The sequence below is a fragment of the Rattus rattus genome, chromosome 9, assembly GCF_011064425.1.
Source record: "Rattus rattus isolate New Zealand chromosome 9, Rrattus_CSIRO_v1, whole genome shotgun sequence".
NCBI lineage: Eukaryota > Metazoa > Chordata > Mammalia > Rodentia > Muridae > Rattus > Rattus rattus.
Window position 1 is genome coordinate 32,613,127 of NC_046162.1, and position 27,422 is coordinate 32,640,548.

At 49.3% G+C, this 27,422-nt stretch overlaps 1 protein-coding gene across 1 annotated transcript in view; it reads left to right on the plus strand.

Moving 5' to 3' along the window:
• Positions 1-25,202, plus strand: part of Rasgef1c (RasGEF domain family member 1C) — a 64,322-nt gene extending 39,120 nt beyond the window's left edge. The window contains exons 2-14 of the mRNA XM_032913677.1: positions 2,730-2,912; positions 3,057-3,179; positions 4,324-4,461; positions 6,754-6,954; positions 7,516-7,590; positions 12,860-12,949; positions 15,095-15,197; positions 15,643-15,722; positions 15,805-15,900; positions 16,926-17,021; positions 20,878-21,001; positions 23,428-23,500; positions 24,473-25,202. Of these exons, the coding sequence (XP_032769568.1) occupies positions 2,736-2,912; positions 3,057-3,179; positions 4,324-4,461; positions 6,754-6,954; positions 7,516-7,590; positions 12,860-12,949; positions 15,095-15,197; positions 15,643-15,722; positions 15,805-15,900; positions 16,926-17,021; positions 20,878-21,001; positions 23,428-23,500; positions 24,473-24,497 (1,401 nt within the window). The 5' untranslated portion in view covers positions 2,730-2,735 and the 3' untranslated portion in view covers positions 24,498-25,202. The remainder of the gene's footprint in view (positions 1-2,729; positions 2,913-3,056; positions 3,180-4,323; positions 4,462-6,753; positions 6,955-7,515; positions 7,591-12,859; positions 12,950-15,094; positions 15,198-15,642; positions 15,723-15,804; positions 15,901-16,925; positions 17,022-20,877; positions 21,002-23,427; positions 23,501-24,472) is intronic.
• Positions 25,203-27,422: the final 2,220 nt, after the last annotated feature.

The following is a 27,422-nucleotide window of genomic DNA, read 5'->3' on the forward strand; positions in this document are numbered from 1 at the left end:
AGTGTTTCTCCATGCTGTAAGACATCTCAGATTTCCCCCCCTTTAAGAGAGAATAATATCGGGGTTGGGGATTTAGCTCAGTGGTAGAGCGCTTGCCTAGCAAGTGCAAGGTCCTGGGTTCAGTCCTCAGCTCCAGAACAAAAAGGAGAGAGAATAATATCTCATCATATGTGTATACCATATATATATTATATATACACACCTTGTTTATGTATTCATCCATTGATGAACATTAATTAGGCAGGCTTTAAGAAATTACTCCTGGACACACAAAGAGCGAATAAAATGGTTTCAAAAACTAAAAGAAAACACTTTAGGGAAAAAAGAAAAACTGAAACAAACCCTGGCCTACTGCAGAAAGATTTCTGAGAAGTATTGTTAAAGAAAAGAACCCAGAACGGGACAGCATCGGGGACATGCTATTTTGTGTGTAATAAAGAAATGGGGAAAAAATGCTTACATTGCATTTGTGTGAAGAAACCATAGGGTGATAAACTGATCCAAGAGTCGTTCGCACAGGAAAGGACCTGGGTGTATGGCCTGGGGCCTTGATGCTTCTTGGAAAGACATGTGTTTCCATACATGGACGTTCGATGTGCCTGTCACCCTGTGTTCTCCCTCATCCACCACTTTGTCACTTAGGACCTGATACCTGTCCCCAGCCACCTAAGCACACTTTTTCATAATCACCCGACTTCCCCTTGTTGGCCCCATGACGGCCATGTTTTTCCACGGGCTCATTCTTACCCTCAGTCCTCAGGTCAGTGACCTCCCCAGGCTCCCAGTTCGCAGCCTGTCCCCTCTCAGGTCATCCCTACAGGACACTCCTTCAGCATGAGCTTGGGGATCTAGCCCACCCCCAAGGACCCAGCATCAAGTGCCCAATGCTGAGCCAGGCCTAGGGGTGTTCTGAGAGCTTCCCCGATTGACTTGTGACGCGTCCATCCCTCTGATTCTCCCACCACCTGGCAGACTGCTGCCGTGCCCCACGGAGAGTTTTAGTGTCACCTCCACTCTGTCACTGGCCCATCTGGGAGAAAATTGGACTAGAATCCAGGACGGGCTGCAGGGTGAAGAGGCGGCAGACATTACATGGGAGAGGGGAGCTTCAGCGCTCACATATGTTGGCATGTAAAGTTAGAACCAGGTGCTGAGCTCCAGGCATGAAACAGAGCTGGCACCTGCTGTCTCTAGAGATGGCCACCCTCTCCACTGAGAATCTTCAGAATTCCCCACCCCAACTCCCGTCTTCATCTGCACCGGCTTCCCCACACAGATGGACAAGAGGTGGCTTGTGAAATTTGCATTTTTAGGACTGAAAATTGAGTGTTGGAGATTGCTAGGGAGATTAAAAATAAAGCTTCGACTATTGCCAAGGTCAGGGCTGTCCAGGCTGCTATCCACATGGATTGAACCAAGCACTCGTTAATACTGTAACCTCATCCCAGCACCTCCCACACCACATGTACAGCCCTCTGGAGAGTTCCCCCTCACCCCTGAGTGGGCTCTGGCCTCCTGTCTTTCTGTCTCTAGGTCAGGCTTGCTAAGGGGCAGAAAAAGCAGGCCAAAGCCAGAGTCTTTCAGGGGGTGAGCCCATAAGGTTCCGTGTTTGAGAAAATGGGGTGACCTGACTGTCTAGGTTGGAACTGGTTAAACGCCCACAGACCTACAAAACTTGTGGAAGAACTGGGAGCTCACCGTAAAAATGTGCAGGCGCCCTCTGCTGGCCAGGCCACAGAAGTACTCAGTATCGGTCTAGAGGCCTACATAGAGAAGACACTCTAACGCCAGCAGAGGGTCTTAGCTACACCAGCCACTGACAGAAGCTCCCAGGCCTACAACAGGGCTCACAATGAAAATCCACTGACGTCTACCAGGGGTCAGACATGGCTTTGGAGTACAGAGATGCTGAAAGGAAGCAGGGCTAGTCCCATTGAGGAGCTACTCAGTAGGCTAATGCGGGAGAGCTGTATGTTCAAGGCCTGCCTAGACTACAGAGAACATGGAAAGCCAACTTGGGCAACTTAGCAAGAGCCTGTCTCAAAATGAAAATTAGCAAAGCGAGCTGGGGATGTTAGCTCAGCGGCAGAGTCCTCAGGTAGATGTACGGGTGGTCAGTGCCAACTCTCTCCCTCCAAAAAGAGTGTGCCTACCTTCCTAGCTCCTCATGGTACCGAGATGAACTCAATAATGTTGAGCTTACATTCCCCAAAGTCCAGTCACTAGGACCTCAGGGGAACCATAGCTTCCAAGTATCGAGGGAGAGCTGGGATTGTTCCTGAACCCCTAATCTGGATCAGGGTCGTCCCCGAGCCTCTTTTTGTGGCCAGAAGCTGGGGGAAGATAGTGACTATTAAGGACTTGGACGAACAACTTTTCCTGTGCTAGGTAGCTCACACCTAGAGTGCAGGCAATGGAAGACTCTAAAACAGGGGGATTGCTGTGAGTTGAAGGCCAACCTGAATTATAAAGAGAGAGAAGCAAGGGATAACCAACTGTTAAGGATGTGTTTTCCAGGGAGAGATGGTTCCTGGGGGAAGACTTGGGTGGGGGCTATAAGAAAATGCAGAATGGACATTGGACTGCGAAGTAGGGGACACTGGCAGCCTCTCACCATGGGCTCGCTAAACTTAAGTGTGGACGGTGAGAGGCATAGTTCTCCAGCCCGGAACCCAGAGAATCAGTGGGCCCCAGCTCAGGTTACCCCCAACTGTTTCCTATTACTGCAGGCAGGCATGCCCCGGACACTGACTGCCTCCGACATGCTCACCCCAGGCAGCCTCAGCCCGCCTCCCACAGACTCCACAGAAGGAGAGCAGGCTGGGCAGCCCCTCCTGGATGGAGCTCCGTCCTCAGCCTCTTTGGAGACCCTGATTCAGCACCTCGTGCCCACAGCCGATTACTATCCTGAGGTAGGTGAGCCGCCCGGTGCGGGGACAAGGGGCAGGAGGGCATGGAGCAGGTGACAGGGCTGGAAATGGGCTGGTGTCTGGGGAGTCGGGGCAGGCTGGTGACACCCTGTGTGCTCTGATGGGTGTATGTGGTGTCCTCACCAGAAAGCCTACATCTTCACCTTCCTGCTGAGCTCTCGTCTCTTCATCGAGCCCCGGGAGCTCCTGGCTCGTGTCTGTCACCTGTGCATAGAGCAGCAACAGCTGGACAAGCCGGTGCTGGACAAGGTGAGGAGCTAGGCAGGCCAGGGGCCTCTGAGCGAATGTGTATGCCCTGGGTATGACCTCACAGGGTCACTCTTGGGGGAGGCAGTGGTTGCTCCATTCTCTGGAAAGGGAGCCTATTAAGCTTCTGACTTACTGGAGGCCCAGGACCTGCAAGAATAGGTCACCCTTACCCTTGTGCCATTTTCCAACGTCCTGTGAGATCTATTAAAGCCAGACCTGAGTCCGAGGAACCCAGTCTGCAGGGCCCTTACCTGTAGCCTGGGACAGCCCAGGCCTTTGCAGGATTTCTCTTCAGTCCCATTCCATTTCTGAATGAGGGTGGCTTCTCTATGCCATGCCTCATCAGGCCTTTTCTCCTCTCCCTGCCTGATTCTGTAACTTACGATTTTCCACACCTGTGTCAGTCAGGCTTTTGGGTACAGAAACCCAGCTTCAACTGACCCAAGCAAAGGGACATGGCTGACTCCTGTGCCTGCCCAGCATTGGGTACTTCTCTGTGAGGAGCCCAAATCATCCAATGGGGTTTCCTACTCTGATGCTCCCCCACTGGTTTCATCTGGGACCACAGGCCTCAGCTTATGCTGGCTGATTCTCCTGCACAGTGACAGGTGACCTCCTTTGTCAGGGTGACCCTCTAACCTCTGAATCACATGGAAAGACCTTTGAAGGTAAAAGGTTGAGATTTCATTGACCTTGCTTAGGTCACATGCTCATCTGTGGGCATTCATTGCACATGATGCCTTAGAATCCCGGGTTCTGATTGGCCAGTACTCAAATAGTTCCACCCCTGAGCCAATCGGCTGGGCCTCTCTTTCTAAGAGGAGGGGAAGCCCCAAGGAAAAACTAATCCTAGGATACCGTGACCCTAGGAAAGGGAGAGGCCAGGGATGCTGTCGGTGGTAGAAATGAGATGGACCCGGCCTCAAAATAAGTGTCTGCCTCACTTCCGTCCCCTGTGTGTGTGGAGCCAAGGCACCTCCCCTCCAGTCCTCTGCTCTGTTGTCCTCTCCCTGCTGCAGGGCACAGATAGCCTGAGGCTTACCACAACTACTGCAAGAGCCCATGGTATAACCTAGGCGGGCAGAGCTTGCTCCGTGAGAGGCTCACTACAGCCCACCAAATGGCTCCTGCCTTTGCCTTGCAGGCCCGAGTCCGGAAGTTTGGTGCCAAATTGCTCCAGTTGTTAGCCGAGTGGACTGAAACCTTCCCACGGGACTTTGAAGAGGAATCCACCATCGGACACCTGACAGACGTGGTGGGCCGCATCTCCCCATGTGACGAGGTGGGCGAGGCAGGGTAGAAATCACTTCCCCTTCCGGTACCTTCTCAACCAGGACCTGAGCCTGTTTCCGGATTCCTCTGGGCCCTTCTCTCCTGACACTGCATAGTATAAACCCTCAATGGGCCCTCTGGGGTCCATTGAGGAGCCAGGCCCTGCATAGCTGAGAGGGAATCCAGGGACCTGTTTAGGCCAGCATCTCTACCCCTCCCTTCTGTCCTGGTAGTGAATAAGACCCATCCATGGGCTCATGAGGACTGGGGGCCTGGCAGTGGCTCTGTGTGACCCATTAAGTCACCTGCAAAGGTCCATGTTCAGGGGCCTACAGAGCCCCCCCTGGCCTGCTCCCCATGTAGACACAGGCTGGCAGTCAGTGTTCATGGCCAGGGACCTGTAGTTTGCGGCAGGAGAAGGGTTCCAGAGATGAACCACAAGAGCAGCCGAGAGAGCAAGTTCCCCAACCGCCTCCCACTCTCCCGCCAGCTCTCAGCCTAGCTCCTTGGTGCACAAGGAGTAGAGATGTCTCTAGGAGTGATATTTGCCACGGGCTGATAGTCTTAGGGGTCTATCGTGGGTTAAAGGCCAAAGGTCTTGGGTTATGTAGATGTCTCAATAAATCCAGCTAAACTAATGGCGTCTCTCTTTAGAGATAGTGTCCTTAGGGCTGACATGGCTCGGCAGTTAAGAGCAGAAGGACCAGAGTTCAGTTCCCAGCATCCACGCTGGCATCACGACTTACCTGTAACTCAAGCTCCAGGACACTGATGCCCTAGCCTGGCCTTTGACGGCTCCTGCACTGAAGTGTACACACCCACACCCAGACACACACACACGCAGCCAATTTGTTTTTTTAATTAAAAAAAACATTTTTTTTAAAAGAAAGAAATAGGGTCTCTGAAGGAGAGATGATGGACTTCTCATTGTGAGTAGAAGGTCACCCTGAGGAACCTCGTGTCCCTGTCCCCAGCTCGGGCACAGTCCAAAGCAGGCTGTCCTTCCGAGCTCCATGTTGAGATGGTTTGTCCTTACCCTGCATGCCCAGAGCTGGGCTGGGTTCTTGTAACAAACATGGCACTTCCTGTCCCATGCAGCATCATTCTAGCTAGGGTCTTGTGAACAAAGGCCCATCAGGGAAGGCGGCATTGCCAGAGACTGAGGCAGGAGAGTGAGGCTGGCCCAGAGTCAGCTCTGAGCCAAGCTTGGGGACCAGGATGGTTCCCACTCGAGCCAGTAAGGGGCCAATCCTGTGGGACTGGGTGTGTCCTGTGCTTTCCTTTCCTCCTCTCCCTTCTTCCCCTGGCTTGCCTGACCTCTTCCCCGGAGTCCAGAAGCAGCTGGTACATTTTAACCAGAGATGTTCTACCTGAACCCTTTCCCAAACGCCACCTAAAACCCACAGCCTTCTCCCCAACTGACTTCACTTCAGTCCCAACCACCACATGTGCAGTGTAGGGACCTTTTTCAGGATGGGACAGGCCCCAGGATATTTGCTGGTACCTGGCCTTGTTCACAGAGGCACCACATCCCACCACACACACACACACACACACACACCCCACATACACACACCCCACATACACCACACACACTCAAAATACACAGAGAAAACATACTCCACATACCACATATACACACCACACATACTCTAAACATACACACACCACACATACTCTAAACACACATACACACCACACCCATACCACACACACACACACACACACATACCCAAACCATATACACACACATTCAAAACAGACACACACACAAAACACATACACACACCCATATACACACACCACGCCCATACCACACACACCACACACACCAACACCACATGCATACACACATTCAAAACACACATACACACAAAAACACATATATACACACCACACACACACTCAAAGCACACAGAGAAAACATACTCCACATAACACACACACCACACATACTATAAACACACACACGCACCACACCCATACCACCCACACCACACACACCCATACCACATACATACACACATTCAAAACACACATACACACAAAACACATACACACACACCCCACAAACACATACTCAAAACACACAGAGAAAACACCCTTCGCATACCACATAGCCAGACCACATGCACTCTAAACACACACACATACACACACCACACATACTCTAAACACACACACACACACACACACACACACACACACACACACACACACACCCCAGGAACCTGCAGCTGGGGTTGAGTTTGGGATGTGGGTGTTCAGGCCTGAGTGCCCTCTCCCCTCACCCCAAACCTAGACCTACGGAAACAGGATGCACCAGCTCCTGCAGACTCTGCATCAGAAATTGGCATCACTTGGCCAGGGACCAGAAGGCTTGGTAGGGGCGGACAAGCCCATCTCCTACAGGACCAAGCCTCCAGCCTCGATCCACAGGGAGCTCCTGGGTGTCTGCAGTGACCCCTACACACTGGCCCAGCAACTGACCCATGTGGAGCTGGTAAGTGGGACCCAGGGAGGGAGCCATTAGATATAGCAAACACTGCCCCCAGCCTGTCTTTCCTGATCTCAGCATAGCCCAAGGATCCAGGCCCAATGGACCCTGCAGAAGACTCCAGAGCAGTCCCACAGCATTCTCGGGCCTGGGTCAGGAGGTCTGCAGGTGCCAGCCAAGGGTCTAGGCTGAGGACAGAGGAATTGGGTTCAAACTCTCATTCTGACGCCATTCACTATGTGGTCTTCCCAGGCCTACGGAACTTACCATTTGGGCCCAACACACCTGAGGCTGGAAGTAGGGGGAGGCTGCTCTCCCAGTTTTCCAGAGCAGCAGTTGAGCCCTCCTTCCTATTGGTAAAAGGAATGAGCCGACCTCACCCCATGCACATGGGGGTTCTGTGTAGATACAGAGGCTAAAGGGCCCCCAGAGAGAGGTAGTGAAAGGAAGTTGGAACCTCCCTGTCACGCTAGCACCCCTGACTGTGCCCTTGCTGCCTCCCGGAATGTGCCTCCTCCCCAGCGTGTGCCCCTCCCTCTTTCTGACTCTTCTCCCCTCCCCATGCAGGAGCGGCTAAGGCACATTGGGCCCGAGGAGTTTGTCCAGGCTTTTGTGAACAAGGACCCCCTGGCAGGCACAAAGGTAAAAGGTTCTTGGGAATGCTGAGACTACAGTGGCCTCCACTCAGTGGTGGCCAAGAGCGGGGAGATCTCACGGACATCATCTAGGGAAGCCCTGATGCAGCTCAGAGCAGAACAGAGGGCCCCTGGACATTCCACTCAGCTTTTCCAGCTCAGATGTCCAGCGCCGAGTCCCAGAGAGCCCCTCGGACTGGCTAGATATACCCCGCTAGGTTGAGTCAGGCTTCAACGCTGGGTAGAGAGAACGTACAGGGTGCACCTTGCAGGGTGGGACATAAGGGTCCTCCTTGTGCGTTTGGGCAGGCGCTTGTGCCCTCTAGTGGCCACTGTAAGAAGTGTTGGCTAGTGCTCGTCGCCTGAAAAAAAATTGGAAGGGTTGAGCCACACTAACACTTAGAGTTAGTTCTTACCTCCTAGGGCCCCAGCCACAGAAGTAGGGTGTCTAACCAACCGGCTAGGTCCAGTCAGAACTGGAAGCATCAGTTATTTATGGCCCCTCCTAAGAAAAGGACTGTAAATTAAGTGCTGTAGTGGTAATTGCCCTTTTTTGCCTCTGAGCTAGCTAGACAGAAAACAACCTGACCATGCGTTTGGTAGAGATCACAGGACTTCACAAGGCAGATGATCAATGGCACCCACTCTGCAGATGCGCGTCCTCAGGCTGGGAGCTGGAGCTCAAGGGCAGAATTCTTTCCTCCTGCTCAGGAACCCCCAAGGTTCATTCTAGTGCCAATCCCTGGAGGGAAGGGAGAGGGGATCAAATCTCACAGATATGCAGTTGAGAATTTGAAACAGTTAACATTCTTATGAGATACCTGCCCATATTCTTGTTAGATGCAAGCGCTAATTTTTAAACATTCATTGTAACATGAGATCCAAAAATATAGCAGTGACCTTTCCACACACCGTGATGTCCACTGGGCTGTAACGCACCCTGAATATGGGATTTTATAGCACCATACAGCATTTAAAAAAAACATGGAGACACTAATTACAGGAGATCTTCCCACTGTTGGGGAGAAAAATCCATGAAAATCCAGAGACTGTCACGCTCACAGAGGTGGGTAAGGGTTTTGTAAATTCCCAATTTCCTCTTGAAAGCTTGAATTTCATCATTGGCAACAAATACTGTGAATTGTTCTCTTGGAAGTGACCTGGCTTTTTATTCATTTTCAAGGCAAGATCAGCCAAATGTTGAAGTCTGAATAATGGGAGTTTCTCTATCATTCGTCAAATCAAAATAATATTCAGTGAAAACCAGTGGTCAGTTCAGATGCAACAGTTTTGTTTTTGTTTTTGCAGGCCAATTTTGTAACCAACAGTACTGAATAGGACTTTTTTATTTCTATTGTTTGGTATTAGAGACTGAACCCAGAGCCTCCTGCATGCTGGGCAACCAAGCAACCACGTGCTGCTGGGGCTTCTAGCAAGTGGCACTGAGCCACCCGACCAGCCCCTGAAATAGTATTCGTTTTTATTTCTGTGGCAATCATAGAATAGAAACTCCACCGGTATAAGAGGAACAGGAATCGTCTACATATCCTCCTTCATCACTTCACGTCTCTGAAGTGCTAAGATTGTTATCTAATGCAGGACACCCCTGCCCCATTCTATTTATGGCACAAGCTTGCACCCCAGTACCATGTTAAGCAGAAGCGTTGAGAAATGGCGCCCTTCTTTTCCTAGTTTTAAAAGGATCACTTTTAGCAGGCCACGCTAGAGTGTTTGCTTTTAGATTATTTTCCAGGTAACAGAAAAGTGCCTTGCTTCTTAGTGTGTCAGGAGGTCTCACACACATGGTCCTTGACTTTTGCTGGGTTCTTTCTCTGCTTCTATTACCCCGCATAGATTAAGGGCAGTAGAGCTAGTCTCAGATGCGCCCATGTGCATTGGCGTCATATTAACAAAAAGGATCCAACACGTGTGTCTTCTTGAATTTGAAGAGGGAGCCCAAATATGAATTCTCTACGTCTCTCCATGTGTCTTCTGTCTCTGGGTAGCTTATGGTTTCTGTTCTGTCTGCAATCTGTCTGCCTGTCAGATGAGTTTGAATCTGCACCTGCTTGAATGCCGTCTTTGTGAATCTGTCCCCAACAAAGGGCTTTGCTCTCCTCTATTAAACAGACAGCACAACACAAGTAAGGCTGCTTTACAGAAAATACTTGAACTGAGTTTTACATAGAACGAAACTACCAGTTCCAACCTCCCCAAATAACAAGCAGTCCTGCAAACGCTCTGTCTCCAGGCCGTTTCCAGCATTGGTGACAGTTATTGTACAAGGTCTCTTTTGTCCTGTTTGCTATTTTCAGCAAATGGTTATCATAGCACACATTCAAGCACACCCCGCATTGCCCTGGGCCAGGGGCGTGGAAGAAAAACCGCTATTTAAGATGAAAGCTAAGCACCAGTTTAAGCTGCAAAAGCCGATTGTGTGGGACATCTAAGACAGGGATGGTGGTTACATTGTTCTCCTGGGACATCTAAGACAAGGATGGTTGTTACATTGTTCTCCTGGGACATCTAAGACAGGGATGGTTGTTACATTGTTCTCCTGGAGGCAGGTCGAACAAACAGGCTGAGTGCACAGCAGAACAGCCATTGGTCTTAAGTGAGCTCAAGGTGTTACTACCGCGGTTGTAAGGTCTGGCAAAAGTCCCCATCTCTGGGATGTAAGAGATATTTTCATAATAATGCATCGTCACAGAACTCATGTGATGCTTCTCCTCTACAGTACTGACTTTTTATTAGCTTTTAAAATCAGTGTTGAGTCCACCTTACAATCCTGAAATAAGCAAACCAGGAGAAGATGAACCTTTGTCTCTCCCTGTCCCTGGGTCCTGCATGCCGTCTTGTTTGGATACTCTGCCACCATTACTCATGAGTCAGGTTGAGTGGACACTCCTCTTCCTGAAACTATTTTCAGCTCCTCTACTCTTTGCTCTGTTGTGTGGGAAAGACTGGAATTACCTGTTATTGGAACATTGATCAGCTTTTGCCAGTGAAAACTCTTGAGAATGAGTGTTCTTAGAGGAGCAGCGTTCATTAACCCACTCAAGTTTTTCTCGTTGGATTGTTTCTTTGTCTATTCTCACTGTTATTTATTAACCAGAAGGGTATTTAGGTTTTTCTATCCTCTTCCCTAAAGCATTCCTGAGGCTGGAACTGAGGTCATTCCATTTCCTTGACAGGCACTCCACCCTTGAGCTCCCAAATCTCTTTTTTTGTTTTTTTGTTTGTTTGTTTGTTTGTTTGTTTGTTTTTGAATTTTTGTGACAGGCTCACTAACTAGTTCAGCTGGGCCTTGAACTTGGGCTCTCCCTACCTCAGCCTCTCTGGTAGCTGGCCTTTGCCTTTCTCTTTCTTAAGTTGCTTTGTAACTTCTTATATTGTTTCAAGAACTTAACCTTTTCCCTTAAGTTTTTGTGTTTACAGATACAAAGTTACTCACGGACAACTATCCTTTTAAACTATTCTGCACATTCCTGTTGGAGTCCCATTACTATTTTTTGTGATTTATTTCTGTCTCTTCATCTATATATCACATCACTGGCATTACAAGGTGAATGCAACCAAACTTGTGTGTGCGTGTGTGTGTGCGCGTGTGCGTGTGTGAGTGTGGGGTTCTGGGCATCAGACTCAGGTCTTCATGCTTGTCTGGCAAGCACTTTACCCACTGAGTCATCTCCCCAGTCCTAACGCCATATTTCAAAAGCATGTTACTTAGCACAAACATGTTTGCACTCGTGATATTTTCCTAAGGAATTGAACTTCTTATCACTGTGTGGTTACCCTTTAGTTGCTTCTACAATGCTTTCTCCCTCAGAATATTTTTTGGGGGGCCTTAAAATGTTGTCCAAATGTTACCGATCCTCCTTTACTTTCAATGGGGCTCTGTCCTGATAAGCCCACCATAAAACTGAAAAAGTCATAGTTGAACCACCAAAGTTGGACTCCTCCAAATCGCTGCGTGACACTTGTCAAATGTGCATGTCCTACTTCTCTTTTATTTACATCCTTGGCTTAGAAAATGTCAAGAAGTGGGATTTGACTGTAATTGCTGATCTGCAAGGGTCTCTGTCCTTGTCCACTTGTCATCACCTTCCTTGACTTCCCATTTCTTTTTCTCTCATTTCTTTACATTTTTTCCATCTATCTCCTCTACTCATTGAAAATTATCCCCATAGTTTTAACATACACATTTCTTTACCTTAAGTTTACTCATTTAAACCATGGTCCGTGTATTTACGAAACATAGAATGTTCAGCATAGGTTGAATTTTTTTTCTCCAAAGATTTATGACTCAGGAAAAGATTCAAATGGAAATCTATAGATATAGACACACACACACACACACACACACACACACACACACACACAGAGTTGATTCTGTTATTCCCACTAATTATGTTCTAGAACATTAACACAAGCGTCAAATTATCAAATCCTAAGCCCTTGCTCCTGGGGGAAAATGCAACATCAGGTTCACACAAGCTTCTTTTCTCAATATTTTCTACAAGCCATCAACACATAGTCGTGGTTATGTGCTCGTGTGTAAGGGACACATATCTAACATGCATCACTGATTAGCACTGAACTTAGGGCAAATGGTCAGGCCAATTCATGCCTGGGTCTGAGATGGAGCTCAGGAGCATGGATTTCATCCCCAGGACCACATAAAAAATATTTATCTCCCTACTTGTCTGTCTCTCCATCTATCTGTGTGTCCATCCACTTGTCTATCTATTGATCTCTCTCTGTTTGGCTGTCTATCTGTATAAGTCATAGATAAATGAGAACTCCCTGGTGCGTGTTTTCTCTGTGGGAGACACCATAGCCCTCCTGTGCTTAGAAATAAAATACATCACTTCAGTATTATTCTTGGAATCCTTTCAAAACGCAGAAACTATTCTCCAAAGAAAACATAAAAAGGAAAGAAAAGCGATACTAAACAGAGGTGGGGGGAAGGATCCTTGTTCACAGTCTGAGCAGAAACAAGACACAACAGCTTTGTTTAGTTCAGTCTTAGCTGGAAATGCTTATGCAAGTAGCTCGGATATGTTGCCTTTCTGTGCCCGCACACCCCCTTTCTGGGGATAAGCCCAGGACCTCCGGCCTACAGGAAGAAGACCAGGAGGTTCCACACCAGATTGTTGTGTTTCTGGTTGACTTTGAGATTGTTCTGTTGTCTGGGTTCTTTGTAATGACTGTGACCTGATTCCATGCTCTAAAAAGTTATTGACAACGAGTCTCAGCCTGCATGTCTTTCCTAGCCCCGCTTCAACGACAAGACAAACAACGTAGAGGCCTACGTGAAGTGGTTCAACAGACTATGCTACCTGGTAGCCACGGAAATCTGCATGGTGAGTAAAGCCAGCTTGGGCCTGCCTGCCAGTCAGAGGCTACCCGAGGGTCAGAAGGATGCATCGAATCCCAACCTTCCCAAGCCCAGGGCTTGGCTGGACCATTCTACCAGACCAGGTTCACCCCTTCCCCCGCCCCCCAGTGAATGTCCCCTGTAGATGGAAGCCAAGTGGAAGTCAGACAGTTTGCTGGGCACTGAGCTGACTACTGTGTGCCTCTGCCTCAGGCATCTGGGCTGTGTAGCTTACTTGGGGCTTGGAGATAAAAAGGGTCCAACCTTTAAGAGCTGGGAAATTGCAATGTTAACAGTCCAGGCCAACCATGAGATTGGAAATAAATCTATTCCTAAGTATTTTCTTTATTTAATTAATATTGCTTTTAAAATTCATGTCTTCAGAGTAACCTAAAGCCACGATGTTGTTTATTTAGTCAGTGAATGATACCTAGAGGGGACAGGAGGTGACCTCTACAGGTTTCACTGTGTCTATTAACCTTGCTTCGCGTACGTTTATTAAATGCTCTGAAGGATATGCACAATTCCCCCAAACCATCAATCTCTAGTGTGCTCTTAAAAAAAAAAAAGATTTATTTAATGTATGTGAGAACAGTATAGCTGTCTTCAGACACACCAGAAGAGGACATCGGATCCCATTACAGATGGTTGTGAGCCACCATGTGGCTGCTGGGAATTGAACTCAGGGCCTCTGGAAGAGCAGTCAGTGCTCTTAACCGCTGAGCCATCTCTCCAGCCCCTCTAGTGCGCTCTTTATCTGTCATTTTCTGAATATAGGAAATGATGGGCCATAATTTTTAAAAAGCTGAATTCCAAAACAAGTCCAGCCAGTGGCTGCGTCTGTCTGCAGGAAGTTAAACACACTGGCACTGAGGTGAGGTGCCTGGCCAAACCCTGCCTGTCATCCTCTCTTCCTTAAACCGAGGTCACTGACCTCTGGACATACGTCTTCATCCTCAGACCATGGTTCTCAGCCTTCCTAATGCTGTGACCCTGTAATACAGTCCTTCATGTTATGGTGACCCCTAACCATAGAATTCTTTTCATTGCTACCTCGTAACTGTAATTCTGCTACTGTTATGAATCATAATGTAAATATCTGAGATACAGGATATGATATTTGACCCTGGTGGGTCACGACCCACCATTGTCCTAAAGCACAATGGGACAGACTGGCTAGTTGGGCTCACAGGGCGCAGATGCTGAGACAGAGCCTGGGGTCAAGGGTCAATGTTTACTAGGGGTCAGCAGCTGAGAGGTGACAGGGCAGTCAGGTTTGTGCTGAGGGAGAAACTGACCTGTGGCATTCATAGTAGGCTAACATGGCCAGCTTCTGTCTAAACATCGCCTGGCTCTGTCACTGTCCTTGGTTAGTGTTGCCATCTGAAGGACAGGACTAAGCCTCAGGTAGGCGGCTCTCTGCAGCAGAGAGGACTCCTTGGAGGAGCTGTGGTGGGGCACCTACAGTGTCACTTCCTGGTGGCCGGAGAGGCTATGGTATTGATAGACAAGAAAGATGCACCTGAATTGTACTGACCTGAGCCTGTTCCCATATTCCCATCACTGGTTCGGCAGCTCGGGTAGGCCAATGTGGAGGCTAGACCACCCAGGAACCCACCTGGGAGGGCTCTGGGGAAAAGACAGGTTGGTCCTGACCCACCAGAAAGGTGGAGAGTCTTAACTACTTGTCCCCAGAGTAGTTCTCACATCGGCATGGTTTTCTGACAGAAAGCGATAGTGGGTAGCACAGTGAGCAGGGCCCAGGGTTGGTGTTTGGCCACTACTGAAGAGAGAGGAGTTCCACACTGGGAAGAAAGGAAATAGTACTGTTTCCACCTTCCAGGGAAAGTTTGGCCTTGTGGGGGCACCATCCCAAAGACGCCTCCTAGGCCCTCCAGTGCAGGGGTGCCCATCTCACAGGAGCTTTACTGGGGTCACATCTGCCCTGCACACTTCTGAGCTGTGGGCTGCATCTGCTGAGGGTCCTGACAAAGGGTCCCGAGACCCTGGGCCTTGGGCTTCTCAGCTGTGTACTGGGCTTAGAGAAGGGCAGGGGAGCCAGGCTGGTTGATTGGGGTATTTGAAGGGGGAGGAACACACACCCACTGAAGCTCTGGGGTCTTCTCCCCAGCCAGCCAAGAAGAAACAGAGGGCACAGGTGATCGAGTTCTTCATTGACGTGGCCCGAGAGTGCTTCAACATCGGCAACTTCAACTCCCTCATGGCCATTATCTGTGAGTGAACTTGCCCAGGCCTCGAGTACCCTGTGTGAGGACCACCAGAGAGGTTAAACAGGACACAGCTAGCAGGTGGTGTGCGTGCCAAGGGTCTTCTCAGCAGTGGGTGGCTGTGGCCTAGGTGGCCAGCTCCAGGGGCTGATGGAGATGCTCCATCTGAAGCAAGGTCAGTCTCCAAGGGGTGCATTTGAAGAGTCTGCACACCCACAGACAGAGAGAATGAGACGACAATAAGTACTGACTCCATGGTGGGCTCCTGTAGGTGGATCAGTCAGAATTAAATGCACCCAAGTCCACCTCAGTACGCTGTACACCAGCACCCGCTCCCTCAGCCACAGTCTGAGTCACACAGTCAGGGCACACCGAGACCGCTTTTCCTATGGGAACAAAGGGGACTGTCCAGGCTGGAGGAGCCCGCCCATCTCTGTTTACCTTCTTCCAGCCGGCATGAACATGAGTCCTGTCTCCAGGCTGAAGAAGACTTGGGCCAAAGTGAAAACAGCCAAGTTCTTCATTCTGGAGGTAAGCAGGGCTGCTTGTCCAAAGGGTGTGGCCTTCTGGTCCCTGAATATAGTCACTCAAATGTCTCCCTGTCTCCTTCCAGCACCAGATGGACCCAACAGGGAATTTCTGCAACTATAGGACAGCTCTGCGTGGGGCAGCCCACCGCTCACTGACTGCTCACAGCAGCAGGGAGAAGGTAGGGAAGAGCCTTCAGAGCTTAGACGTTTCGGCCTTCACAGCTCCTCCCATATTGTTTCGGGTGGGCTGTATCAATGTATGCTCCAACTTCCTGTCACTGTAACCAAATGCCTGACACAGCCAAGTTATAAAGCAAAAAGGTTCAACTCTGCGGGTTTCAGAGGTCTCGGCCCATGGTTGGCTGACTTTGTGACTGTAAGCCTTTTATGATAAAGACACACAATAAAATTAAACTGCTCACATGATGGCAGGGGAGCCAAAAAGAGGAGGAAAAACTCAGAATTCAAAGGCATGTCCCCTGTGACTAAAGATCTCTTGCTGACTAAACTCCGTCTCCTAATATTCCCATAGCCTCCCATGACCACCACCCCCGGAAGCAAGTCATAGTCATAGGGGACTTTGGAAAACACATGATCCAAACTATAGCAGTCAGGAATCTGAGGGACCAAATCACCCGGCCCAGTCGCTGCCCTAGTAAGCCTGCAGCAAGCAGGAGCCAGGACATTAGAAAGCCAGACCGCAAGGCCAGGAACTTCTCTCCCCCGAGTATCTAGAACAGGTGGGCTCCATGATTCCCAGCCCTCTACTTACCTCTGATGGGCTTCAGCATTCCCATCTGCCAGATTGGAAGACTGAGTCCCAGTGAGGATTCTTCACTGTTCAGTTGTACTGTGAGGCAGTAGCAGGGCCAGGCCCTGCACAGCTTTGAATATACTGACCTTGTTGTACTTTGTCGGCTGTTTTGCTGATCCCTGGACACAAGTAGTGCTTTAGCCTCAGGGATACTGGCTCCCAGGTCATGAGTCAGACTCTAGGGTGGACTGTATAGAAGCTGGGTTGTCACCTCTGATCAGAGAAGTCACTTATAACAGTGGGTTTCTGCATGAGTTTTCTCCCATCCTTACAGAGGCTGGGTGACCATGGGGCAGGGTGGCACTTCCTGTGCCTGTGCTCTGAGCCCCCTTCTAGCTCTGGGCTACTAGGGCTGTTCCTTTACGGTGATCTGCACCTTCTCCCTTCCAGATTGTCATCCCCTTCTTCAGCCTCCTCATCAAGGACATTTATTTCCTCAATGAGGGCTGCGCCAACCGCCTTCCCAATGGCCACGTCAATTTTGAGGTGGGTCCACAGGCTTTCAATGATGCCAGCAAGTGACACAGCTGCTAAGTGCTCCCAACAGAAACAAGGGAGGCAGCGAGAGAGAAGCCTCAACATGAAGGGCTTGTGATGCAAGCAGGAGGACCCGAGTCCCAAACCCCAGAACCATGGGAAGAAAAGCTGGGTTCGTTGGCATGGGCTTAGAATAATCCCAGTCCTGGGAGGAGGAGAAAGGTGGATTTCTGGGTGTGTCTGAACAGTCAGCCTAGCCCAATTTATTAGTTCTAGGCCAGCCAAAGACTGTCTTTTTTGTTTGTTTGCTTGCTTGCTTTATTGTTTTGTTTTTCCAGACAGGGTTTCTCTATGTAACCCTGGCTGTCCTGGAACTCAGGGAGATCCACCTGCCTCTACCTCCCAAGTGCTGGGATTAGAGGTGTGTGCCTCCATGCCCAGCCAAGAGACCCTGTCTTTGAACGCATGCTAGACAGCACCTGAGGTTGTCCTCTGGCCCCTAAGTGCGCCTGGAGTCACACAAGCACAAACTCAGACAAACGTTGCCAGCATGGGACTACTAGCCCCTGGAGAGCTAAATTCATGGGAGCTGCAGGATTCAGGGTGCAACAATTTACAGCCATTTCAGACTGCGGTCATCCAGGTCCCCTAACATCACCCAGAGGGAAAGGCAGAGGCTGAGGCTGAGGCTCTTGCCAACAAACACTCCGTCCGGGACATTGTTCTCAGCACAGGGAGCTCCATCATTTTGGTCCTTGCAGAGCAGCAGGCTGAAGAGAAAGCCAACCCTGAGGACTATGATTACAGCTGGCAAGGTGCTTCGGGGGCCACACAAAAGTGCAGTACATGAGAACCAGGGCAGGTCCCAAAAAGGAGGGTCCCTGAGCTGCAGGATGGAGTCATAAAGCAGAAACCACGGAGGTGGGGTTGGGGATTTAGCTCAGGGTAGAGCGCTTGCCTAGCAAGTGAAAGGCCCTGGGGTCGGCCCCCAGGCCTGAAAAAAAGAAAAAAAAAAAAAAAAAAAAGAAACCACGGAGGCAGAAGCAAAGAGGGTTCTGCTCCCTCAGCGCACCAGGCTCACTAGAGGTTTTTCAGGAAGTTCCCATGACCTCGCAAGCAGAGAGACCCCCATCTGCTGGGGTTCACCCAGCAGGCTGCACACTGGCCACTCACTCACTCAGAGCACCAGAGTTCCTGAACACTTCAGAAGAGCCCACCCACATACTGATGTGCTAGGTAGGTGGGCTCTGCAGACAGAGTCCAGCAAACATGGCATGGCACAAAGTTTTCGTGGGACCTTCCAATCTGTGGGGGAGAAAAGAGGCTCTTGTCTTGCAGAAGGCTCAGCCCAACCTGGTGCCCACTCAGCCTTCAGCTCCAACAAGCATAAATCCTGGACCTAGTACTTGCTCTATAGCCATGGTTCTCAACCTGTGGGTCACAGCCCCTTTGGGAGTTGAACAACCCTTTCTCAGGAATCTCCTAAGACCACTAGAAAACAAATATTTGGGGCTGGGGATTTAACTCAGTGGTAGAGCGCTTGCCTAGCAAGCGCAAGGCCCTGTGTTCGGTCCCCAGCTCCGGGGGAAAAAAAAAAGGCTGAGAGCCACTGCTCTGTAGGAAGCTCATTCCCCTACTTCTGTAAACTGGGCCACAGCTGTGGCCTCACAGAGGTCTTGGAGGCTGTCAAGAATTCCGTGAGTGTCCCCAGCTCATGAGGACCACAGCACGAGTCTGAGCTCTTTGGCCTACAGCTGGTGTCTGCATAGATCTCAGGTGACCCACAAGCCTGGTTGTCCCAAAGTTGTCAGATCCAGAGGACTGTCCAGCCCAGCATGTGGTCCCAGGGTCTTATCTCGGAACCGCATAGATGAGACTTCAGGGGTCTAGGGGCCTGGGATGGGGTTTTTCTGTTGGTGACCCTGACACAGAACTGAGAGTGAGGACTCTCCATCATTTCCTCTTCTTGAACTGGTCCTTAATCAGAGCTTTGGAAGACTGAGCCACTCATGTGACCACAGGCCGAGGGAGCAGGTGGTAGGGGCTAGACCTAGCTACTTGGGCTGACTGAGGGATGAAACAGGGCAGGCTCTCCAGCCCAAGCATGGCTTTGGGCTGTGTCCTACTTTCTTTGCTGGATCTGTGATAAAATACGCTGACAGACACAAAGGAGAGAGGGTTTGTTTGGGCTTACAGTTCCAAGGGGATGAGAGTCCATCATTAAAGGCAAGGAATGGAGGAGGAGCAGGAAGCCGACTGGCCACAGTGCATCAGGAAGCGTCCAGACAGCAAGTAGGACCAGGCTGTCAACTCTCAAAGGCCACCCCCTGTGACATACTTCCCCAGCAAATCTCCACCTCCCACAGGTTTCATAACCTTCCAACATCGTCACCTGCTGGAAAAGAAGCTTACTGGGGCCACTTCACAGGCACATGTGAAGCCGGCTGCTCTGTGTTTAAAGTCCTTTTGAGAGCTAGCGTACTTTCAAAATTTAAACACATATGTCGCCAGCCCTCTGTTTCCATGGGTTCTGCATCGGTGATTGGAAAAATATTTCTTATTTATGTCTGTACGGAAGATGTGCAGACTGTGTTGCTTGTCACTGTTCCCAGAACAATGCTCACGGAATCCATTTGCATAGCATTTACGTTGTGCTAGGTGTCGGGAGGAACCTGGAGCTGGTTTAAATCATGCAAGAGGAGCTAGAGTTGTTACGTGGAGTGATATACCATCTTAAAAAGGGACCAGCGCCCCTGAGGTTTGGGTTTCTTGGTTGGGGTAAAGGGATCCTAGAAGCAATTGATGATTCTAAGCTGTACAGTAGTGGCTCACACCTTTAATCCCAGCACCAGGAGGCAGAGGCAGGCAAAGCTCTGTGAGTTCCAGCCCAGCTAACAACAACAACAACAACAACAGCAACAACAACAACTGATTCTATTTTGCAGTACACTTAAAGGAATTTAGTTAGGGCTGTTGAGACGGCTCACGAGGACCTGAGTTCCATGTCTAAGACCTACATGGTCGAAAGATAGGACTGACGTCCTCTGACCTCTACCTGATAGAACTGATTCCTGCAAGCTGTCCACTGGCCTCAACCTCTGCTCTGACGTACACATATGTGTATAATAAAATGTCACAGATTTTTTTAAAAAAAGAATTCACTTGGGCTTCAGAGACAGAGCCGCAGTTAAGAACACGCACTGCTCTTCCACAGACCCCTGGTTGGGTTCCCAGCACCATGTCAGTGGCTCACGAATACCTGTAACTCCAGCTCCAGGGGTCCCAACACCCTCTGCTAGCCTCTGTGGGCACCTGCACTCACGTACACATACCCACATATATACACATAATTAAAAACCATGCACATCTTTTTAGATTACTTAAATTTTATTTAAATGGATTGGCTGAACTGCATTTACAACACCCTATAAGTCAACAAGTTTGTGTCACTTTCCCAAGGACAAAACAAAAAGAAATTCAAATAAATGCTCCTTCTTATCACATTTAGGCAAAGGCTGGGAGCAGCCAGGTATGGTGGTGCACACCCTTCATTCAAGCATTCTGGAATCAGAGGCAGGAGATCTCTGTGAGTTCAAAGCTAGCCTGATGTACACAGCTAGTTCCAGGCCAGCCCTAGTAAGACATAGTGAGACACTGTCTCAAACACCTGTGGGTCAATGGCTGCCACCCCTTGATGAGCATGCTGGGAGCCTGAGGAGGCAGGATTCTCACAGAACGCTCAGCATCCTTCCTAGGTTCTGCTGCCCCCTACGGCCCCACGTTCCTTCTCAGATCTCCAAGAAGGGTGATGATCCAAGGGAAGCCACTCACTTTGCACCATTTTGTGTCTCCGTAAACCTGGCAGAAATTTCTGGAACTGGCCAAGCAGGTTGGAGAGTTCATTACTTGGAAACAAGTGGAATGTCCTTTCGAGCAAGATCCAAGCATCACCCATTACCTGTACACTGCACCCATCTTCAGCGAAGACGGTAAGGTGGCCCTTGGCCTCGACAACCGGGCAGTGGGACTGTCCTGTGGTCTCTTAGTCACCATGCAGGGACATCAACTCTGGGCTGAAGTAACCTCGCAGGCATGCTTGCCGGGCCGAGTGTGGAACAGAGAAGGTTTATGCCCTTGTCCGATGAGCACTCAGTTGCCTCCTACGGAGCACGAGACCAACTCAACAGGTTGCAGGCTAGCCAGCACCTCAAGGACCCCTGAGTCTAGATTTCCCCCTGAACAGGGTGTGATCATGGCTGGGCATTGTAAACATGAGCGTCCTGTGTTACAACCACTGTCTCTCTGCTGTGTCAGAATTCTATACAATACTGGAGAATTAGAGTAGGGCATAGCCTCACTTCAGCACCAACGTCCTCTGGTTTTCTCATTGATAAAATGTTAATGAGGATAAGAACTAGGGCTCACACAAGGAGAGCCATGCACTGACTTGGCTACGGGTTTTCCATAGATGGTGCATGTGATCCACACCGGCAGGAGACATTCATTTCTGGAAACTATGGAACCCAAGGCCTCACACACCAGGCAAATGCCCTGACACTCAGCTATTTCCCCAGGCCTCTTTTTTACTTTTTTATTTTGAGTCAGGGTCTCACAAAGTTACCCGGGATGATTTTGAACTCATTTTGTAGCCCAGGCAAACCTGACCTTGTGGTCCTCCTCCATCAGCCCCCAAGACAGCTGGGATTGCAGACTCGGGGCACCAGGTCTGGCTTGCTAAATACACTGTTTTAACTGCAACAGATTCACTTTGCAGGGGTGTACTGGGACATAAATGTGTCATACCCCAGGAAGCATCTGTGTAGACAAAGAGGTCTTGGTTTTAGGTTTGCTTGTTTTGCTCTTGTGGTTACCTAGATAATTTTTTTGTTTGTTTGTTGAGGTAGGACCTCATTGTGTAGCCCGGATTAGCCTAGAATTTATGTAGCCTGGACTAACTCCAAACTCACACTTGGATCCCCTAATGTTGGGATGCCCAACTGACAAAGAGTTTCTTGTAAAACTAAATACTATTAACATTATATAACCAAGAAATTGCACACCTGGGCATTGATTTATTTTAGATACATGATATCCATGCTCATTGAGAAACAAACAAACAAACAACAACAACAACAAGCCTCAAACTGAAAACAACCCCAGTGTCTGTCAATGGGTGAATGGTTAAATGGACTGTGATGTACCCCGACTTTGGACTTTGTCAGACACAAACAGAATACATTCCACCCATGGATGACTCTCTAGTCTTATATATCATACATCATCTCTCTATATACATATCATATATCTTATATGACTATTTCTATAATATTCTTCAAATTACTAAAGAAAGGAATGGAGAACAGACTAGTGATTGTTGGAAGTTAAGAAAAGGGAGAGTATCTGGGGATGTAGCTTTGTGATAGAATGCTGCCCTGGGTTCAGTCCCCAACATCACAGAAAGAAAAGAGGAGAAGGAGAATAGGGGTGAGGTGGGTAAGGGAAAACTGTGGGGCAATGAAGGAAGTGACTGTGCCTCTAATCGGGCACCTTTGCCCATGGATGCTCTGGTCCTTATGGAAATGTCCTGTGTCTAAACTCTGCCCATGTCATTGTCCTAATCACAGGCTGTACCAGGGTACATGATGGAATTGCATCCCAATAAACCCGTAATTTGGAAACACCGTCTGTCAAAAACACATCTCTAGTTCCCTAGCCTGTGGGTTGTCACAGCTTGGTCCAGCCTGCTGCTAATGTGCTTACAGTGCTCACGGTTGAGAAGAGCACAGTCATCTAACACAAATGCAGCTGCTTCCGTTTGTGTGTGTGTTGTTGTTGTTGTTGTTTTATTTTTTGAGACAGAGTCTCACTATGTAGCCCTGGATGCCATGCAACTTTCTATATAGATCAGACTGGCCTTGAGCTCACAAGGATCCGACCACCTCTGTCTCCTGAGTGCTGGGATTAAGGTCTAACATGACACATTATATCGCTATATGTGGAATAACCCCTGTTGTTTATTAAATATGATGCACAGTATATATTGGAATCCCATGACTGATATGAGGTGGCTGCAGTCCATGAAGAGGAGCACACCCCTTATTGTTAACCAAGGGAAAACTCCACATTCAAATTTCAGACTGTGTTATCTACTAAACGTGTCACCTTACAGCATCATGAGCAGAAAAACTGAACATTAAACCGTCATACATGAAGAACATGTTTTGCACGTGGGCACTGCAGGGGGAAATTGGGTAAAGGGGCCACGGGATCTCTGCATGTCATTTTTTAAAATTGCCTGTGAACAGTGACCTCCAAATGAGAAGTTTAATTCACAAACAAAAAGCAGGTCACGTTCTGGGTACACAAGGAGTTGTGGTCACCTGCTGTGAGTAATTTCACTTCCATTTTGTTTTAGGTCTGTATTTGGCTTCCTATGAAAGCGAAAGTCCAGAGAACCAGACAGAAAAGGAGAGGTGGAAATCTCTAAGGTGGGTCTGTGTGCCAGGAAGGTTCATGCAAGATAGACTGAGGGAGACAACTGGGCTGCTTGAGGCCAGGACGAGGCTGAGGGGCTTGCAAGGTATTAGCTTCTCCCTGTGAGGAAGGAAGAGGATCAGTCCGGGACCAGAGGAACTGCAGCAAAGCTCAAGGACTGTGAGCTTTGGAAGGAGACTGAGCCAGTGACCCTTCATGCCTGGTTGCACCTCTGTGGGATGGTCAGGATGCCTATCCCAGGGCCTAGACTGGCTGACTGGCTGACTGACTGACTGACTGACTGGCGTAATTTTGGTTTTTCAAGACAGGGTTTCTCTGTATGGCCCTAGACATGTGGAACTCACTCTGTAGACTAAGATCAGCCTTGACCACAGAGATTCACCTGCCTTTGCCTCCTGAGTTCTGGGATTAAAGACATGTGTTATCATTGCCTGGCTCTGGTCCATATTTTTATGCCAAAATAACACATGTGCACACATACACACACACATATACACATGCACGCATACACACACATGCATACATATGTATGAATACACACACATGCACAAATACACACACACGTATACACATGCACGCATACACACATACATATACACATGCATGCATACACACACATGCATACATACACACACACACACATATACACATGCACGCATACACACACATGCATACATATGTATGAATACACACACATGCACAAATACACACACACATATACACATGCATGCATACACACACATGCATACATACACACACACACACACACACACACACACACACACACCATCTCTGTTTATTCAGCAGGAAGTCTGAAGCAAGTCTGAACTAAGAGGGCTGAGCTGAACGTATTTGCTTCGCCCTCTTCTGGCTGCCTCTATCGTGCTGGGAAGGTGGCCTGTGGTGGAAGCCTTCTGGCCACAGGGAGGGTCTCATCTTACTCTCCTGTGTGTCTAAATCTGCAGATCTTCTATTCTGGGGAAGACATGAGAAGCCCTGAGACAGAGAAAGAGGAAACATCGGAGCTGACACAGGCAGTCCCAACCCTGTCGCAGATGGCCCAATGGGTGGAGGTTGACGCAAAGCTTCTTGACTTTGTAAACCAGACGCTGTGACCTGGTACCTGCCACAAAGGCCACATGGGCACAGGAAACCTTGCATAGGACCTCAGCCCTGGCTGACTTGTCAGGGCCTCCAAGAGCATGGGGGACATGCCTTGGGCAAACATTGCCTTTATGACCAAGTGGGTCACATAGTCAGTCTGTCCATTCTGGACAGGGACACAGTGCTACCCGGATGGCTGGGTGACTGCGATCATGTGATCTTGTCGAATGACCTGTGCTATGGAGAGTAACGCCACAGTCTGTCACCAGGTGGCTTGGGAGCCTCTGTAACTGCAGCGGGCATCACGGTGCAACATGAGATGTCCCTGCACCAGGTCCGAGCCCACTCTAGCCCCTGGCATTCCGCTGATGGGCCCCAATCCCATCCCTCCCAGCGGACTTGTTTCTGCAGTCACCCATCTCCTTCTGCATCCTGCTGGTATCAGGATAGCCCTCTGGCGGCCGCGGTGAAACAAGTCACTGAGACAAACCGGAGTCATGGAGTCAGCAATGTGTATATTACAACCTGCTGCCTAGCTCCCTTGTAAACTTTAGAGTCGGAGTAAACTCATGTTTGTACGCCCATCCTGCACGTGAGTGTCCATATGTCTCTGATCTTCAGGCCCAGGATGAGCTTTCACAGGTACACAGGGTACGGTGCAGGGTTCCCAGATCACTCCTGGGAATGTAGTAATGCGCTTTCCAATTAGGGTGAGAAGCTGGAAGACGGCTTTCTTGGCCAAGTGCAAACGTGAGGACTTGAGTTTGGATCCCCAGTACCTGTGTGAAAAGCCAGGCGTTGGTGGAACACATCTGTAAACCTTGTGTTGGATAGGCAGAAATGTGCAGCCCCCTGGAGCTCGCTAGCCCGCCAGTGACCAATTGCTGAGCTGAAATTTCAGGTCAAGACCCTGTCTCTCTGTCCCTGCCTCCCGGCCACACAGACAATTTCAGGAGCCCATGAGGAATCCTTAGAATTCTGAAAGATTCTGGCAGCATCCAGCCAATAGGGTCTTCTCTGCCTCCTACAACTCCTCACCTGGGCTTCCTGGAGTTTGGGGCGTGCATCAGCCTTGGGCCTTCGTTGTGCCTGCTGACTCGTCTGCATCTAGCCTTCCTTGGGTGCTGCCCACGTGTCACTATTTACAGTGTACATTGTCACATTCCAAAGTTGTGACTTTGACAGTGTGTCAGTTACTGTTTAACCACTTAACAAAATACTCGAAGGAGCTAACCTAGAAGTCTAGGTAGCTCGCAGGCCCGGGAGGCAAGGGACACAGCACGTGTATTGACTCAGCTCTGGAAACGTTCTCTCTGTGGCACATCAGGGCAGATGACAGCGATGGAGGATTATGAGGGTGAAACATTGCCAACTCTACCCAGTGCCAGAGAGAGTTCCTCTCCATAATTACCAAGAGGCCTCATAGAGAGAGCAGCACCCTTGACTGCCACAAGGACCACATTAGGATCCCCCTCTTAAAGCTCCATGGCTCTGCTGGGGCTGGTGGTGCACACCTTTAATCCCCGCACTCAGGAGGCAGAGGCAGGCAGATCTCTGTGAGTTTGAGGCCAGCCTGGTCTACAGAGCAAGGGCTACACAAAAACAAAAAAGCAAAAGAAAACAAAAATAGCGTCACACTCTGCCCAGTACCAATATCCAGTCGCCAAGCTTCCGACCCACCCACTGGGTGGTAACACAGTAGCCAAACCACAATGGAGAGTTGCCACCAAAATTACAAATGTTGGCTGTCTGTGGCTGTCGCCTCTAGTGACTCATCTGGCCACTATGCTCACACACCTCTGCTGCAAAGCTCTTTGAGAGGGAAAAGATTGGAAACAGACCAGCATCCATAAATAAGAATCTATAAATAAGAATCTAGGTAACTCAGTTGTCCCAGGGCCCAACCTCCACAGCTGTGATAAGGGTGCTTTAGGCGCTGATGAGAAGAAATACCTGTGACCCCACGGTGTCTGTGTCTAGCCAGCATGGCTCAGGCCTCCCTCCCAAAGCCCCACCAGCATATATGTTCCTACAGCAAGGTACGTGCCACCACAATAAGGAAATAAAGTCAAGCAAGGTAACGAGGCTCAACAATCGTGTAATCCAACACAAGAAAATGCGCACAAAGCCTCGGGGAGAGAGAGGAGCTGGGAGGAGTGGGGCAAGGGAGACAACAGGGCACCAGGAGAAGCCTCAACTAAGAGTAGGCTCTCCTGTCACTGCAGAGTGCCTCTGGGGAATAGAGAGAAGGAAGAAAGCCCAGAGAAAGAAGTGGAGGCTTTTGTTACAAGCTTTTCAATACTTGGACAAAAGCCGAGTCTCTAAGCCAGATGGGGGTGTGGGCCTGCGACCTTAACACTCAGGAGGTTAGGCACAAGGATCCACAGCCCAAGGCCAGCCTGGGCTACCTAGCAAGACCACATCTCAAATAAACAAACAAACAAACAAACTCTTTCTCCCTCCAATACCTTGGGGCAGCGAGATATATCCCAGTGATAAATGACTTGCCTACAATGTTCAAAGTCCTGAGTTCAACCCACAGTGCTTCAAAACCACTGTAATAATTTGAAGTGGGCACTCCACTTCTGATTCCTAGAACTGAGAGTCTGTGGCCTACGGCAGAGCCACGTGCTGCAGGAAAGAGCCTCACGGAGAAGGTCCTCCAGGGAAGTCACTATATGGTGTGAACATGACTTTAAATTCCCTTAGGTCATGGAACAACTCAAGAAAGATTACTCAGGGAAATCTGGACTTTGGAGACGGATCAGTAAAGTATTTGCTGTCCAAGCACCAGGGCCTGAGTTCACATCA